General features: G+C 38.6%; 2 protein-coding genes across 2 annotated transcripts in view; both read right to left on the bottom strand.

Annotated features, from left to right (window-relative positions):
- LOC139354960 (uncharacterized) overlaps positions 1 to 15,049 on the bottom strand; it is a 30,378-nt gene extending 15,329 nt beyond the window's left edge. The window contains exons 1-4 of the mRNA XM_070999235.1: positions 14,822 to 15,049; positions 14,474 to 14,711; positions 12,996 to 14,150; positions 12,259 to 12,716 (exon numbers count right to left, since the gene is read on the bottom strand). Of these exons, the coding sequence (XP_070855336.1) occupies positions 12,259 to 12,716; positions 12,996 to 14,150; positions 14,474 to 14,711; positions 14,822 to 15,049 (2,079 nt within the window). The remainder of the gene's footprint in view (positions 1 to 12,258; positions 12,717 to 12,995; positions 14,151 to 14,473; positions 14,712 to 14,821) is intronic.
- A 303-nt stretch (positions 15,050 to 15,352) lies between these two features.
- On the bottom strand, positions 15,353 to 17,086 carry LOC139354959 (uncharacterized). Its single transcript, XM_070999234.1, has one exon. The coding sequence runs from the start codon at positions 17,084 to 17,086 to the stop codon at positions 15,353 to 15,355; it is 1,734 nt and encodes a 577-aa protein (XP_070855335.1).
- Between the last annotated feature and the right edge of the window lie 1,973 nt (positions 17,087 to 19,059).

The following is a 19,059-nucleotide window of genomic DNA, read 5'->3' as shown; positions in this document are numbered from 1 at the left end:
TAAATTCTTTTAACGGAAGAATATTATTTTTTTCAATTAAACTTATTTCATTTTTTTCCTCATTATCATAATATTTTAACTTTTCTGTTTTCCCTTTATATTCCAAGACTCCCTTTTCTATATTTATTATAGCTCCAATTTTTCTTAATAAATTAAATCCAATTAGCAGATCAGATTCTAATCCTTCGATTTTATAAAACAATTGTCTTGTTTCAAATATATTTATAATATGGTAATACCTAATAATTGAATACCCATGAACTGTAGTTACCTTATACCTACCTGATAACTCATTTTTATTTTCAAAAATTCCCTTTTTTATATAACAAGCAGTGGCTCCTGTATCTATTAAAATCTTTAACTGCTTCTTGGTTTTTCTGTCTGTCCTATTTAAATAAGGCATTCCCCTGTAGGGGTCTGGTCTAAAAAATGATCTTCGTTGATATTGTTTAATCTGGTTACTTTATTAGCTGGCTGATTTACTGTTCCATCTGGTTCCCTTTTCTGAGCTTGAGTTTGCTCTTTATTTTGATTAGCGCAATAGTTATTTGATCGATTATTATTTTGATAATAATTATTATTGTATCTACCTCGATTATTATTTGCCTGCCAATTATTTTTCGGCTGTCGATTGTAACTAGGTTTATTCTGGAGTTGAATCGATGGATCAACATCCATTGGCTCGACGGCTTGTTGCTTTTGATTATTATCATGATTATCGTTTTGCCAAAAATTTCCCTTTTGTGGCCAATTATAATTCTGGTTATTACTCCAATAATTTCCCGTTTTATTAGTATTATTGTTCTGTCTTTTTTGATCAAATCGTAAGTTGTTTCCCTGATATTTATTTTCATTTTTAAATCCATTAAACCTGTTTGTAAATTGAGCACGGAAATTGTTTGATTCTAGTTCTTGGACCTTTGCCAAAGCATTGGGTAAATCTGGTGGATTTAATGAGAAAAGAGTTTCTGAGATAGATCCATTTAGCCCAGATATAAAAATTCGTAAAGAAGTGCTCCTTATAGTTTTGTTTGTTTCTTTGGCAATTACGCTGTCCTTTCCGTATGTCATTATGGTTTTGTTTATTAGTAGTGTCATTTTTTATTGACTTCATTATAATATTCTGTACCTGTCATTCGTCCCTGCCTGAGGATACTTAGTTCTGACTCTAGAATATGTATTGGTCGTTTATCGCTATATATAAAGTCCAATCTAGATAAGATTACTCGAACGTTTAAAACGGTGCCATGATTGGTAAGAGCATCATGGGCAGCTCCCAAAATTTTATTTCGTAAAATTGTTAAGGCGATAAAATATTGTTCACTTTGAATTTTATAGAGACTCATTACAGTTTCTGCGGCTTCCCTCCAACCTACATATTGTGTTGGTTCCCCCGTGAATTTTGGTAAAGATTTTACCACTTCAAGTGTTGTATCGCATTTTATAGTTGTGTCGATTATTTGTATTTTATAATCCTCCACAGTGTTTGCATCTGTGGCTAACTTTCCTTCTAAACCTTCTATTTTCCTGCTCACTTCATTTAATTGAACATTTATCAATCTATTTATTAATTCCACTGTTAAGCCGCCTGCTGTGGCAGAAAAATTTGGTGCTGAACCTCCGGTTGCCATGGTTAGATTTATTTCACCAAAGCTATTTATTAAATCTTCCAGATTGTTTCTCAATATTTTTTATTAAATCGTGAATCTATCTTACTTTCTATCAATGTTTAAATCTTATATTATTATTTTTTTTAAATTCCCTGATCTTAGATTATAATTTTTAAATTTTTATTTTTTTATTGAAAATTAATTTTTTTTACTTTTTTTTAAAGTTCACCTTTAAATGGATTATTTCATTTTTTAATTTCCATTTAATTATGTTTAACGACCACTGTCACTTTGTTGTGATGTTTGGTGGATTTTTTTAATTTCTCCACTAGAAATGTTGAGTTGTTGGCCGCGCGAGCTCCGTTTATATTTAACTTATTTTTCATTAAATAATTTTTGGAACTTATTATTTAACTCGGCCCCACGTTGGGCGCCAATTAAATTCGTCGTTAGTAGATGAATTTAAAAAATTTATTTTTTTATTTTTAAAACTCGGGTGATAAACCTTTATTCTTAAAATCCTTGGAGATAAAGTACCTGCTCGATTCTACGTTCTATCTTTTCCTGTTTGATGACATTACAAAACCTAAAACAGCACACAATTTGAATCGAATGTCAAAAGATGTCTGAAGTCAACAGCCAAATCAACCACTGTGAGTTTCAAATAAATTAAGATTTGTTGACTGAGATACAAATCTTTAAGGAAATTTTAGAAGTTTCCAAGGAGTCGCGACTGGAATTCGGTAGTATCTATTACGATACTATAGAAGAGTTGGACATCTTGAAATGGCGCTTGGTGGATTTGCAGAGCGAAAACAACATCGGTTCCCATCTCTTTGATATTGAAAACGTGGAAAATGGAATCACCGAGCTGACTATGGAGACAACCAAGTATCAACACCAAATTGATCTTCACGATGCGGAAATCGAAAATAATCCGCTGTCACGACTGCTACTGGAAGTTAAGGAGATAATTTTTCGTATAAGGGATTTAATATCAGACTTAGAATGTCTTAAATTTATTGGTGAGGCAGACCAATATGAGGACGACCGTAGCTTAATATTTAATCTTATAAATAGATATGATGCAATATCACTTAATATTTATAACTGGAAAATTATATTGATAAATCTAACAAGAAAGAACGCTATAGTCGAGTACCTCGACTATCAGATACCCGTTACTCAGCTAAAGGGACTAAAGGGAAATGGAGATATGCGTTATGGGCGTTAGAGTGGGCGTGTCAAATTTTTTTTTGGATCAATCGATAGGTATTGTGGGCGTTAAGGTGGGCGTGGAAAACTTTTTTTGGATCAATTGATAGGTATTGATGAGAACAATACGTTTCAGTTTTATTCTATTTTTATGGGCGTTACAGTGGGCGTGTCGCGCTGCTGAATCAAACTTGCGCTGCGTAAGAAGCTTAGGAATCTGCACGCCAAATCTCAATAGCCTAGCTCTTATAGTTTCCGAGATCTCAGCGTTCATCCGGACGGACAGACAGACGGACAGACGGACATGGGGTCGGGAACGCATCCTTCTGCCTGTTACATACTTTCCGACGAATCTAGTATACCCTTTTACTCTACGAGTAACGGGTAGAAAAACTATATAAAAACAAGGGAGAACGCTATAGTCGAGTACCTCGACTATCAGATACCCGTTACTCAGCTAAATGGAGATATGCAAGCAGCAAAGCGAGATTAAAATGCGCCACCTACCGGCGGTATACAGATTTAAGCGTTATGGGCGTTAGAGTGGGCGTGGCAAATTTTTTTTTGGATCAATCGATAGGTATTGACGAGACCAATACATTTCAGTTAAAATTTTCTATCTAGCATCAAAACTGTAGAAGCCACAGTTTTGGGCGGTTTGTGGGCGTTAGAGTGGGCGTGGCAGTCTACTGAAACAAACTTGCGCTGCGTAGGAAGCTCAGGAATCTGCACGCCAAATCTCAATAGCCTAGCTCCCATAGTTTCCGAGATCTCAGCGTTCATCCGGACAGACGGACAGACGGACAGACGGACAGACGGACATGGCTAGATCGACTCGGCTAGTGATCCTGATCAAGAATATATATACTTTATGGGGTTGGAAACGCTTCCTTTTTTTATCTAGCATGAAAATTGTGGGCGTCACAGGGTTTTGCGGTTTGTGGGCGTTAAAGTGGGCGTGGCAAACTTTTTTTTGGGTCAATCGATAGGTATTGATGAGAACATTACATTTCGGTTAAAATTTTCTATCTAGCATCAAAACTGTAGAAGCCACAGTTTTGGGCGGTTTGTGGGCGTTAGAGTGGGCGTGGCAGTCTACTGAAACAAACTTGCGCTGCGTAGGAAGCTCAGGAATCTGCACGCCAAATCTCAATAGCCTAGCTCCCATAGTTTCCGAGATCTCAGCGTTCATCCGGACAGACGGACAGACGGACATGGCTAGATCGACTCGGCTAGTGATCCTGATCAAGAATATATATACTTTATGGGGTTGGAAACGCTTCCTTCTGCCTGTTACATATTTTCCGACGAATCTAGTATACCCTTTTACTCTACGAGTAACGGGTATAATTATTTGAATGTGATTAATAAATTATTTTCTGAAATAAATAATTTTGAAAATATGCAAATAAGAATTATGTATTTTTAATGGGATATTATCATAAAAACATTATTAAATCTGTTGGCCTAATAATTTTTAGTAATTTAATTTTAAGAATAACATGAACTCCAAAACCAGTTTTTGAAATTTTTTAATGTTGATTAGAAGGAAAGAGACGGAAATGTATTGTGCATTAGAGATACCTTGAAAGTCAGTTCTATGAGGTTGAAAACCAGTGTCTGAAAGGTATGGAGTTGGCAGCCATCTTGTTAAAAATTGGTATTCACCAGCGGGAATCTGTGAAATCAATAAATTAGAAAATTAAACTGCAAATACTGAACTGTTCTCCAGGGATTGTAGATGGTAAATTGAATTGTAGGTAAATCTTGACTCTTTAGAGTCTGATATCTTTGACTATATTCTGCTAGTTACATGTTATGAGTTAATATCGGGGATTTGGGGTGGTCAATAATACCATAAAATGATAAAAGTTTAACAACCTACTGTTAGGAAAAGATCAGAAATATAACGAAAATAAAGTAGAGGATGTCATTAAAGAGGGAGGTCAGAACCAGTTTAAAAATTGTGTACATTGCTTAAAAAGGAAAAGGGAAAATCAAATGAAATGTACAGTTTAGGTAGTTGAGGGCAGCCATTGAAAAGTCAATCCTGTCACAGTGGTGGGTGTGGCTAGGGGTTGAAGCATGCAATACAATTCCAAACCTGTTTACATGATGGATAAAAGGATATTAGTTAGAGAGGGATGGAAATATCTTAAATATGAAATATAAGTACCCATCTATGTTATTTTACACAGCCGCACGCTCTCGTTGTCTGCAAGCAAGTAGTAACCCTTCAGTTCTGCACTAGGGACGCGGTGACATGGCTCAAGGCAAAAAGCTTTTTATATATTCTTGATCAGCATGACTAGACGAGTCGATCTATCCATGTCCGTCTGTCCGTCTGTCCGTCGGTCCGTCCGTTTCTACGCAAACTAGTCTCTCAGTTTTAAAGCTATCGGGCTGAAACTTTCCCAAAGTCCCAAAAGTCTTATATCTTTTGCAGGTAGTATATAAGTCGGAACCAGCCGGATCGGACAACTATATCTTATAGCTCCCATAGGAACAATAGGAAAAACAAATTTAAAAAAATTACATCTTTGGTGTTTTTTAGCATATAACCTCCTAAGCTTGGAAATAACATTTTTTAATTAGTTTTGAATTTCGAATTTAATTTTATCAAAATCGGACGACTATATCATATAGCTGCCATAGGAACGATCGGAAAATTGGTAGGAAAATAATATGAAACAAATTATAGCATCGGTGTTTTTTGACATATTATCTTATACTATTGGGAATATAATTTTTGGTTTTTATTAAATTTAATAATTATAGCTGCAAGGGTATATAAGCTTCGGCTTGCCGAAGCTAACTTCCTTTCTTGTTTGTCTTTTTTTTTGTGCCTAAAACGCTGTTGACGTCAGCAGAGAAGTCGGCGCAGCGTTGAAGACTGCCTACGAAAACGATCGTGCAACAAAGAGAGGCAGATATTCGGAGCTTCCCTCTCTTTCTTTGTCTTATAATCTGCCTGCACTCGGCGCTCTCAGAGACAAATTTCGGCAGGTCCGTTATTTCTTTTGAGTGTCTCCCTTATGTTCGGCTTGCGACCAATGTTTCGGCGGAAAAATTTTCGTGGCACAGCGACATGTGAATGCCCTAATATTTTAGGAGCATTATTGTATATCGAAAAAAAACATCTAATATTGTTTTATAAAAGAAAATTATTTGATTATAATAAAATTAAGTAAATTGAATTTACTTTTAATGTTATGCTTACGTGTTATACATTAGTATTACAATATAATTTTTTAGTTAAGTTATAGAAATTTAATCCGCTAAAATTTATTTAAATATTTTAAACATTTTAATAGTACCATTTTTAAAAAATGCATTTTGTTTTTTTTACTTAAAAAGTAAATATTATGTAGTAGGATATTTTTCGCTTTAGAAAGGGTATAGGTGCAGTGGCACGTGCCAACAGCAAAGAGAAAACAAAAGAAGTCAAGTAAAGGGGTGAGAGGAAGACTTGGTTCATTCTGTTTGAGTTATTGAAAGGAAGCAAGCCATTTATATTGTGCGCAGCAGATTTACTTCTTTAGTTTTTTAAAGTAAAAATAATAAAGTCAAGTAAGTGTTACACTAAGTTTAAGATATTGCGGATTGATCTCAGTTCAAAGTATTAAGGTATTCAATGGGTTCCGTTAGCCGAAAGTGGTTGATGAAATGTGTTGCGCCAATAAAAATCCTGCAAAGGGTAAAACAAAGCCCTAAAAGGTAAATATGCAAATAAACAAAAATAATCGCATTTTTTAAATTTTTCAGGAGCGTCTGCCAAGGATTCGGAGGACCCGGGCCAAGGTTTAAGGAAGGCGATGACCAATGTAAAAAGCAAATTAACGTAACATAAAACTAGGCTTACTAACATTAATTGTCCCTTAACAAAAAAACCTAAATAACACTATTTAATTAAAATAAATTTAAAAGTAAATAAAAATGTATGTATTTTAAATGTATGTATTTTTGGAATTACACTGTTAAAAATTAAGGAATAACAAAAAATAATTTTCAGACGAGCGTTGTTGAAATATTTTTCTTCTCTTTCTTTGGAAATCTGTGGAAATATACTTGACACAGAAAAGTTTGTTTTAATTTGCTCCCTGGTAAAATGATATTTAATATCTATGTGCTTAGTTCTCTTGTGGCGAGTAGGGTTATTGGCTATACTAATACAACCTTGGTTGTTTTCAAAAATATTTATGGCCCACTTAGTTTTAATTTAATTTCATTTATTAATGACTTTAGCCATAATGCTTCTCTAATACCTTCAAAAAAGGCCATATATTCGGCTTCGGTAATTGAAGAAGCCACCGGTTTTTTGTTTCATAGTACTCCAGGAAATTGAACAATTTGCAAACATTTTAAATATATATCCTGTAGTACTTCTCCTATCAGTCTCATTTCCAGCCCAATCAGAATCGACATACCCTATAAGAATATTATCCATTTTAGGATTCCTTTTGAACGATAACTTTAAGTCAACAGTTCCTTTTAGGTATCTTAAAACTCGTTTAAGACATTGCCATAGTTCTTTATTATTATTATTATACCGGCTTAAGATACTTATTGATGTACTCAAGTCCGGACGTGTACACAACATAATGTAAATTAAACAGCCAATCAAATTCCTACATGGTGCTTCACATGGTTCTTCAGCTTGCAAGTCCTCATAATTTAGTTTGTTTGATAGAGGAATACTAACTGGTTTACAATCTTCCATATTGAATTTTTTTAAAACATTTTTAATACATGCAGATTGACTGAGACAAATTTGATCATCTTTTCGATCAATTTTTATACCAATGAAATGTCGTATTTCACATAAGTCAGTCATTTGAAACGTACTTGAAAGATAAGTTTTAAATTTAGACTTACTTTCGGAATTACTGGTGGCAATTACCACATCGTCATATATATTTTAACTTATATCTCCCTTTTTTAATATATATATACAACGGTCTACTTCTAGACTCTGAAATACAACATTTTTCAGAGCACTTTCAAAAACCTGAAACCAATAGCTTTATTTAGTTTACATACTTTATTTCCATCGTGCTGTTTTAAACCTTTTGGAACATTCATATAAATTTCATCCTATAAAGTTCCGTTTAAAAATGCAGTAAATTATATTGATTAGAAAATGCTAAAAGAAATCTGAAACTGGAAATTCGTGCAACAGGTGCAAAGGTCTCATCATAATCCATCATATATTCTTGGGTGAAGCCCCTTGCTACCAGTCTTGCCTTATATTTTAGTAAATTACCATTTTCGTCTTGCTTTAAACTATTAAACTATGTTTTTATCCATAGGCCTTTGCACTAAGCACCATGTATTATTTACAAAATGAGAATTTAGTTCATCTTGAATGGCTTCCTCCCACAATGTTCTGTCATTGCGAAATTTAATTACCTCATATGTATTGGGAATATCACTTAAACACAATTGGGTATTTATAAGACATTTTTCTAAAAATCTATATGATAATTTTGGCTTATCTTTAATCCTCTCACTGCGTCTGATATATTGATTTTCATTTTCTTTTATATTATCACCAGCTTCAACTACTGGATCGGTATTCTCGAGACAAGTGGAACTTTCATTTGAGTTTTCACCAGACTTTGAATCCATTGATTCATTCATTTCCTGTGATGGAAAATCTAACTCTACATTCTCTTCCATTGGAGAATCATGACTTCTGCTAACATCATTTTGCTTTACTACAGAGTCATTTTCATTTAAAGTCATAGATTTTATGGTATTTTCGTCCACCACTAAATCTCTAGCTATCATAAATTTTCGCTTTCGCACTTCATTTAGTGCGTATATCGTCGATTCAAATATTTTCAAACATTTTAATATTGGCTTCTTCTTATGCCACATCCCGTATGGTGTTTTTCTTATATTTTCCAAGGCTCTACTTGGGGACCTATTAACTAAATAAGTTGCTGTTAAAACAGCTTCACCACAAAAACTTTTATTAAGTTTAGTACAGTTAATCATAGAGCGAGCTTTTTTGGTGATTGTTCTAATCATCCGCTCTGCAACACCATTCAATTTTGGGGTATGAGGAACCGTTAAATGGTAGCCGATACCTTTTTCGACACAAAATTCACGCATTTCATTAGAGAGGTATTCCCTGCCATTATCAATATATAGATTTACCATTTTTAAGTTGAAATGAGCCTCACTTTTCGCCACAAAGTCTTTGAATGCAAAAAACACGTCTGATTTATAAGTTATTAAATATGTTACACAGTAATGTGTAAACTGATCAATAAATACTACATAGTAGTTTTTATTATCAATAGTTGAGGGCGTAATTGGACCACATACATCAGAATGAACTACGAACAATGGGCGGTCAATATTTTCTTTGTTTTTAGATTTTTCAAATTTTAGCCTAGATTGTTTTCCGTTAATACATGCCTCACATAATTCATTTCTATTTATCTGTACGTTTTTTATAAGTACAACATCTTCAAACAAGCTGTTTCGTTTAATTTTTAAGAATCTTCCTACGCTAATATGGCCCAATCTTTCATGCCCCAAGCGATATTCTGCATCATTTGAAATTTTGGATGTATATACTTTACTATTTAAATTAAATTTCACAATTGGTACATTATACTTACACATCCCTTCAAATGCCAAGTTACCATCTTTGATTATTTTGATACCATCCGGATTAAATTTGACGGATATTCCAGCATCTAGCATCTTCTTCACGGATAGTAAATTGTGCCGGATTTCCTTGCAATACAGCACATTTTGTAATGCAATGTTTTTCCCAGAACTGTTAAGACTAACTAGTCCTTTCGCAGAGCATACAAGAATTCTCCACGCTTTGGATTTAGATTCTCATACTCGGAAAATAAAGTTATGTCGTTTACTAGGTGATCTAACGCCCTTGAATCTGATATAAAATCTACGCCATCTGTGTTTTCACTGGAATTAGCTAGTTTGCTGTCATCTGAGCCAGTCTCTCACTAACCGCTACGTTCTTCATAAATGCAAACGAGCGTTCTGGCTGCGTTGCTGTTGTCATCTGAGCCTGTCTCTCTCTAACATTACTTTGGACATGAACATTCTGGTTGCCACCTGCCTGCCTTTTTAAGAAGAAGCAGTCTTTCTTCATATGGCCTAATTTACCGCAATGAAAACACTTTAGCTTAGGCTTTGACTTATTCTGAAATTGTTTCTTCACAAATTTTGATATTTTGTTTTTGTATGAGCCATCTCTAGGCTCTTGATTGCCTGTAGCCTGCAACACTTGTGTCCTCGCCAACTCCTTTTAGTTTGATTTCATGATCCAGAAGCCGTGTCTTTACAAAGGCTAATGTTAAATTGCTTTCAGAGAGAGTTTATATCGCTGTTATTACTCCATCATAGCTAGTTGGAAGTGTTAGAAGCAAATGAGACACTTTGTCCATTTCATCTATCTTGGCTCCTGCCGCAACTAACTCAGTAACCAAATCACCAAATAAACGAAAGTGGTTCACTAGCGGAGTATCACCCTTCAATTTTAGAGACAATAATTGTTTGCGTAATGAAAGTTGAGATGCCAGGCTTTTACGCTCGTAACTAGTATCCAAATTGTCAAAAATCTTCTTAGCCGAGTTCCCATTGTTGGCAAACACTAAAAACGAGTCACTCAAATATTCGATTATAAGACTCTTTGCATTTCTTTCTACTCGCTTCATTTCCTCACTTTCCTTATCACTTGGTTCCTCATCAATTTCTTTTATCAACTCGATTTCCTCTAACAAACTCTAAATTTCCATATGGAATATTTTTCCCCGTTAAAAGGTGTAATGTTTCTCTCTTCTTTTTCCATCATCAAAAAATAACTGTTGTTCTTTTCGATTGTTTTGCGCTTCTCAGAGTTTTTGTTGCTAGTCTGCTTTAACACTCGCACTGAAAATGAGAAATGTGCACCAACTTGTTGCGTCGTTTTACATATATATTTATGTACGTTGTTCACTTATAAACACAAATTTTAATAATAACTATTTTGTTTAGACTTGATTTAAGTTTTAATCGTTTCTCTTTTTTTTTATTCGTTAACAGTCAAAGCATTTTTTATAGCACCTAGCTCCAAATTGTGACTGGGCCTATAACCTAGGGCCAGGAACACACCAGCCCGATTTGCCAAATAGTAAAAACACTTCACTTGTTGTTTTAGTTAATTTTTTTTTTACCTAACCGCACGCTCTTGTTGTCTGCAAGCAAGTAGTAAGGGTACGCATGTGCATACAAAAAGGAAACAAAAGCGTTCTTAGGCAGAGAGGGAGAGAACAAAGAGAAGAGAGAGCTTTGCCTCTCTCTAAGATCTTCATTGCTCATCCCTTTCCCACACACACACAATGTGTATGTGTACAAGTGTGTCTTTTGGTATTCTCAACAAATCCTTTACACCCCCACCTGTGTTTATTGTAGGTAACCAACTTGACTATGGGGTTTTTGTACGGTTAGCAATGGGTGGTTTGCTTAATGGGTTTTAAGTTATCGGTGACAAACTTATAAGTAAAAGTCACAGACATTTTGGACAAAGGATACAATTGGTCATTTAGGTGTGGGTATAGACATATGTTATGGTGATAGAAAAGGGGATAATCACATTGTTTTTTTACTGTATTGCGATTTACGATTTCAATTACTTTCCCAATTATAATTAGTTTTAAATCGTTTTTTGACATTCATATATTTTGTTCTGTCTAGACATTTTATTGTAGCTAATAACAATAGTTATGGGATGTAAGGCTAGCTATCGCAGTTAAGGATACATTTATTATAATTCGTAGTTTTGAGATCGTGTCTATCTCAATTCATGAACATAGTTTTTGTATTTAGAAGGAATTGTGTTCAGTTGTGACGCCGTGCCAAAAAAAGCTCTGTACGGCTGTCATTGTAAGAGGGGCTCTTGGGAGTAATTAAACGACTGAAGTTCAAATATAACAGTTTAGCCTTTAATTCATTAGATTATAATGCGTACACTTCACTCTTCTTCATTAATTAACTTTAACAAACAAATGGGTCGCAATGAACAGCAAAATAAAAGAAAGACAATGTTGTTCCGGTCGCTGAAGCTTGTACTTCTCACTGCCCTTCTCTCTCGTTCTGTCGGGTTGCCAGATGTCCTGACCTTCGTCTTCAGTTGGCAAGGCTATCAGCTGTGCATACGAACCAAGTACCGTGGGACTGAACATGCCGCCCGCCAATGCGAAATCCGCGTGATACATGTGTTGTTCATGTGTTCATGTGTTGTTGTACTCGTAGCGGCTAAAACAAAGAGAAAGAGAAATGACATACGGATGCAATTGATTACCAAGGGAGCAATAGCTGGTTCATATTAGCATGAGATCGGCAGGCGACAAAGCTTGGAGATGGAGCGTTTTTGACTGCCTGATTTTGTTTTTAGTGGTACAACTCGAACGAGTGAATCCTCTCCAGGATGGAGACTGGTAATTCTACCGAGCGACCATTGCGATGGAGGCAGTTGATCGTCCTTCATGAGTACTAATTCGTTGATTTTAAAATTCTCCTTTTCCTGACACCATTTTGGGCGAGTTTGAAGATGGGACAGCCAATCTCGGCTCCATTGCGTCCAAAACTGACGGATCAAATTTTGACGAGACAGAAATTGCTCACGGAACGACGAGTTTTGAGGGCGACAATGGACAGGTGCGAGCAGGGTGTCACCAATGAGAAAATGTGCCGGCGTGAGAGCTTCTAAGTCGTCTGGATCAGCTGTTAGCGGACAAAGTGGCCGAGAGTTTAGGCAAGCTTCAATCCGGATGAGCACCGTTGCGAGTTCCTCATAAGTCTGCTTGTGACTTCCGACAGTCCTCTTCAGGTGATGCTTGACGGACTTGACCCCAGCCTCCCAAAGGCCTCCGAAATTGGGAGAGTATGGCGAAGTGAAATGTCATGTAGGGCACGTAGCGTGGTCGCGATCCGCCTGTTGTGCGCTTGCTAATAACTTATTGGCGCCAACGAAATTTGTTCCTTTGTCGCTATACATATGTTGAACTGGTCCTCGGCGACCAGTAAAACGAGAAAATGCTAGTAGGAAGTGTTCCGACGAGAGTCCGGTAACCGCTTCTAGGTGAACTGCCTTCGTAGCCAAGCAGTCGAAAATAGCAATGTATCCTTTGTAAGTACTTGTCCCACGAAGCCGTGCTGCCTTGATTTCGATTGCCCCGGTATAATCGACGCCGGTCGCAATGATTGGGCGGTTTGGTGGGTTGACTCTTTGCACCGGCAGGTCGTCCATCAATTGACTTCCGATGCTAGGTGACGCGCGGAAGCACGTGATGCATTTTCGAAGGATTGTTCGGACGGCTTGTCTTCCATTTGGAATCCAGAACTTGTACCTCGTGTGGGCTAAAGAAAGATGAGCGCCGCCATGCAGGGTAGCTTGATGGGAGTTCTGAATTACCAGCTCTGTAAAGAAATGACGCTGCGGTAAGATGATTGGATGATTGCGATCGAAAGAAAGGTTGGAATGTTTGAGACGACCGCGAACGCGTAAGATGCCGTCGTCAAGAAAGGGAGTGAGATTTCTTAGGGTGCTCTTCGGAGGCAGAGGATTTTCTGCGAGGATCGCGTGCATGTCGGATTGAAAGGTTTCGGCTTGTACTATTTTCATGACGCAGCGAAGTGCATTGTCCAGTTCCTCTGGCGACAGCTGACTGTAAGATCTGGTTTTCTTCGATTGAGCGTTGTGACAAAAGCGCAGTATGTATGCTATGACTCGAACGAGTTTGGTGCAAGTCGAAAATCGCTCAATGAGATTAATGTCTACTTGGGTGGTGTGCAAACAAATTTGCAAAGATTTTGCTTCTAGGGACTGCTCATCAAACTTTATGTTCGGTACCTCTGTGTCCGGCCACTCACTGGAGTGTTGCCTCAACCATGATGGTCCGTGCCACCAGAGATCAAAGATGGAGATTTCTGATGGGGATAGTCCTCTCGTGGCGCTGTCTGCTGGATTATCCGCCGTGGGAACATGTCTCCATTGGTTTGAATCGCTGTGGTCCAGAATGTAGGCAACGCGATTGGCAACGAACGTTTTCCATCTAGTAACATCTCCTTTGATCCAGTGGAGAACGATAGTGGCGTCCGTCCAGTATGTAACGGAGATTTGAGCGTTTTTCCAACGATTGTTTGCTACTACCCATTTAGTTAGTTTGGTTGCCAGCACAGCGCCGCATAACTCGGTCCTCGGGATCGTGAGGGGTTTCGTTGGAGAGATTTTGGATTTTGCAGTGATGAGAGTGGTATAAAACGATGAATCCGGTTGGGGTATACGCATGTAAACCGCCGCTGAATAGGGGCGATTAGTCCTAAGGGATCGAAAAGTCTGGCGATGCTCGAAAGAATTTCTCTTTTGGTTGAACCCGTGGGAATGCTCGCTTGCAATTTGTAGGTGAAACAGTCTTGGTTAGGTAACCAATGCATTCCTAAGGTTTTGACTGTATCAGAGCTGTCCCAGCTTCGTGACGTTTGATTGCATCGGTTTGATGAAGGAATGCTGTCTAGAAGCGCTATGTCGTTACTAGACCATTTTCTCAATTCCATATTTGCGGATTTTAGAGCGTTCTGGATTTGTAAACTCTTGTTTTGTGCTGCTGAGATAGTGTGATCACCAGAAAGAATATCGTCGACGTAGATTTCGTGCTTTAAGACCTCTTCCGCCAGTGGATAATTTTCGCGTTCATCCTCTGCAAGTTGACGAACGACTCTAATGGCGGTGAATGGTGCAGAAGCGGTACCGAAAGTTACAGTTGACAGGCAATATTCCTTGATGTTTCCATCCGCCGCCCGCCATAAAGTCCGCTGGTACTGCGTGTCGTCCGGATGTACGCCGATGCAGCGGTACATGCGCTGGATGTCGGCAGTGAAAACATGCCGGTACTGTCTCCAATTCCGCAACACTGCAGGGAGATCATTTTGTAGAGTGGGTCCTACGGACAATACATCGTTTAGAGATCAACCGTTTGAGGTCTTTGCCGATGCGTCGAATACAATGCGCTGTTTGGTGGTGAGACTGTCTTCTTTAAAGACAGCGTGATGAGGAAGAACGCAGGATTCAACCCGACAGGATTTTTTGGAGGTACTGACGGTTGATCTCTCACTAGAGACTGCTGGTGTGATTTGTCCCAATTCAAAATATTCTTCGATTCCCTCCTTGTAGCGGATCCATTTGTCTGGATCCCGTTCATAACGCCGCTCTTATTGAAGAAACCTGTTTAAAGCGACTTGATGCGATTTTCCTAGGGCCATTGTGGGATCGAAATGCCATTTGAAAGGTAGTCTTACCATAAAACTACCGTTGGGTTGACGTGTGTGCGTTTCCTTAAAGAAGGACTCACACCACCGCTCTTCGTCAGATTGAAGTGATCGGCTTGGGACAGATTCTATTTCGCAAAAATTCTTCAAAAGCGATTCCGTGTCTAGCGTGGTTTGATGACAGCGAATATTAAGTGTGTGGATTGATTCCTGGAACTTGCCGAGTATCATCCAACCTAAGTGAGAATTTTGTGCAATAGGTTCGTATGGCTTTCCGATTCGGGTTCCGGAAGCATAAGACCCGCCATGAGGTCGGCTCCGATGATGAGATCTATGCGTTTCGAGCGATAGTATAAAGGATCCGAGAGCTGGAGTCCGTTGATGTGTTTCCTGTTTTGAGGCGAAAACGATTGGTTTGGTAGATGTGAGGTCAGCGAGTTCATAACGTACGCAGAGTCGACATCTAGATTGGACGTTGGGTTTAGCGACGTTCGGATGCAGCATCTTGCCGTAAAGTTGCACCGTTGACCAGTAGTTTGGCCGACACCGGCGATCGAAGCGCGGATTCTGCATCGTGGAAGCTGGAGAGCTTGGACGGTATGCTCTGAGATTATTGTAGCTTCCGACCCCTGATCGATGAGGGCAGTTATTGTTGCTTGAGCGCCGCTCTGGGGGTGGCAGACAATAATCCGTGCGGTAGCTAGCAAGATATTCTGTCGCGTTGCATGGGAGGCTGTGGAAGAATAACATTGGAGGCTTGGATTAGCAAGGGGGCTAACTGGTGAGGTGTCGTTGTTCATAATCGAAGCGGTATGTGGTTGACTGGATGATACGGTCGGCGAGTAAGGTTGGGGTGCTTGAGTGATGCTTGGCGCCGCGGCCGGATGAAGTAAAGAATGGTGGCGTTGTCCACAGTGGTAGCAATTCTTTACACTTGAACAGCGGGCCAGCATGTGCGATTTGCTCAGGCAGTTGAGGCATAGATTTGACTTACTCACGACCTCCTTACGTTGGTAGCAATCCAAGCTAAGGAATTGCTGACATCGACGAAGGATATGATTACCATTGCAGTGTGGGCAACGAAGCACAGGGGGGCTTGGTTGCGCGTGGGTGTTATGAACCGAGATACGTTTTGTGGGGTGATGATCCAGTGGTGATCCAGATTTGTTGGTGCCCGAACAGTTTCTATTTTCAATGGCGTCCAGGGTGATTAACCGGTTGTTGAGAAACTGTTCGAGATCCTTGTACGAGGGAATGTGGGTTTGACTGCCGAGATGATGTTCCCAGGCGGAGTGCGTCTCTTTCGGTAATTTTGCAGTCAAATAATGGGCGAGCCAGTGATCCCCGTTCTGCAACCACGCGTTGATGGTGTTACAGGTGGCTGCGCAGACGTTGACTGCACTGATCATAGATCGAATATCATCGGGCTTCTCCTTGTTTAGGCTTGGCAACTGGTACAACATGTTCATGTGATTGGAGAAGACCACGCGTGGATTGTTATAGCGCTGAATTAGTGTGTCCCATGCTACCGTACAGTTAGCGGCCGTCAAAGGAATTTGACGCATATCGCAATCTCGACCAGCTGGCAGAGATTCCTTGAGGAAATGAAACCGTTGAATATTGTCCAGCCGCTCATTTTGATGAATTAACCGAGTGAAGGCGTCATAATATCCAGGCCAGTCCACACAGTTTCTGCTAAACTTGGGCACTGGCAGTTGTGGCATGTGGACACGTGCGTCGGCAACCGTCGACACGGCGGTGGGTGCCGAGGCTGAGGACGGCGTCAGTGGGAACTTTATTCGTTGGCCTTCAGCTATAAGGCAATTGGTTTCCATGTACAGATCCTCGAAACTGACGGCGATCTTCTTGGCGTGATAGTCCGTTTTGATATATCCCTCGGTGTAGATGATTACTTGATGGGTGGTCTCAAAAGCCGCGTTTAAACTCTCGATCTGCTGCAGGCGCTTCATATAATAGCTTTCGGTTTTTCGAGACGCGAAATCCTTCTTATAGTTCTGCTGCAGACGTGTTAGAATTTTGAAGTTTAAAAAAACCTGCTAAGGCCGGATCATCAGCTTCGTGGTCAGACATATTATGAGAATTTTTACCAATTTATTTTGAACCTAGCTAGCTCTGCTTGATACATAAAAAAAGCACCCGTACTCACGTGAGTTTACGTAACGTTGAATGTAGCGTGAGCGCAGGCTGTACTGTTTTTCGATTCCGCTTTGAGTAGAAGATTTTCCTTGGTTGCGAAATTATAACGGGCCTTCTTGCAGCACCCGTGTGTGTGTGTGTGTAGAAGGGCTGTCAGGCAACCGGGTGTGTTGGTATTGGTGACTGTGCTCTATCGGTGTGAGAGCACTTGTTGGGGGCACAAACGGAGACGATCGCAATTTGTGTTAGATGGAGTGATGGGTGTTATGCATTATAAACCACATTGAAAGATCCAACTGAGATTTTTAAACTTCAAGCAAGATTCCCCTCACGCCGTGCCAAAAAAAGCTCTGTACTGTCATTGTAAGAGGGGCTCTTGGGGGTAATTAAACGACTGAAGTTCAAATATAACAGTTTAGCATTTAATTCATTAGATTATAATGCGTACACTTCACGCTTCTTCATTAATTAATTTTAACAAAATAATGGGTCGCAATGGACGGCAAAAAAAAAGAAAGGCAATGTTGTTCCGGTCGCTGAAGCTTGTATTTCTCATTGCCCTACTCTCTCGTTCTGTCTGGTTGCCAGATGTCCTGACCTTCGTCTTCAGTTGGCAGGGCTATCAGCTGTGCATACGAACCAAGTACCGTGGGACTGAACAAATTGAAAATGTTGTCCAATTATTTGTCCTTTAAATTGTTGAATAAATTGGTCAATTTTCTCATTAAATTTCATATTGTTAATTTTGTTTTCTTGTAGGTCTTTACACATCTAGTCTCAACTTTAAAATGATATATAACAATTATTTTATTGTTTTGGAGCTACTTTTAAAAAATGTCAAAATAATGTAAGCAGTGCTAAGAGCACAAACCCCGCCCTTCAGGTGTGTTTCACAATAGGGAAACCGGTTTCCTTTAAACCTGTTTAATGACGGGCAGCCCATTTCCTCGATGTTAATGAGCTGACGACTCCCAAAAAACGTCTGTAGAAATCGTTTCTTTTCCACACCTTTACAAATAGTCTGTTTTCCGCTTGTAATTGTCCTTAGATACTTTCGAGTGTGTGGAAAACTGTTTTTTCCATCGTTCCAAAAAATTTTGTGAAGTGTTTTGGTTAACCAAATTGCAGTCTTTCGAGATTTAGTATTTAGCAAAGTAAAATCATATGGTGGTTCTATTAAAAAACTATTATTCAAGTTTGGATCTTTTTCAAATACAATTCCAATTTCCTTTAGAATAATATTATTATTATTATCTTCAGTTCTATTGAAATTCTCACTTCAATAGGGCCAGTTTTCACTTATTCGTTTTTTTTCTTTTCTTGGACGTTGATGCACTATGGTCAGTACAAACAAGTGGCCCTACGACACCAAGCAAAGCTTGTTACGCGCGGAGCCCATCACCGTTTTGGGCGAGTAAACATAATCGCGGACAAAGAAAAAGACAATGTAACAATAGACAATTAAAAATACAGGTCAGTATACGAATAGACAAAATACATCAAGTAAAGCTAATTAGTTACTAGGTTTTGATATGAAAGAGCAACCACAATAATAGGGGTCTTCAATTTAAATTCATTTGGGGTCCAAAATGGTTGTGACTCACGATTATAGTAACTAGATTGAAATCTTGTATACATTTCATATAGGTGAGCATACTGATTCTTACTAAAATAAACATTCAGATTATCATATGGATATGACTAAGAATTCAAGTGAACTTTCAAGTTCGATAACTTATTTGTGATAAGTTCTTTATTAAGTGTAAATCAAATTATGGGAAATCCT

The sequence above is a fragment of the Drosophila suzukii genome, unplaced genomic scaffold (genome assembly GCF_043229965.1).
Source record: "Drosophila suzukii unplaced genomic scaffold, CBGP_Dsuzu_IsoJpt1.0 scf_5, whole genome shotgun sequence".
NCBI lineage: Eukaryota > Metazoa > Arthropoda > Insecta > Diptera > Drosophilidae > Drosophila > Drosophila suzukii.
This window is presented reverse-complemented; position numbering and strand designations above follow the sequence as displayed.

What these genes read in the sequence shown, in the direction of transcription:
- LOC139354959 (XM_070999234.1), bottom strand. Translation starts at nt 17,086, where the DNA reads ATGAAGCGCCTGCAGCAGATCGAGAGTTTAAACGCGGCTTTTGAGACC.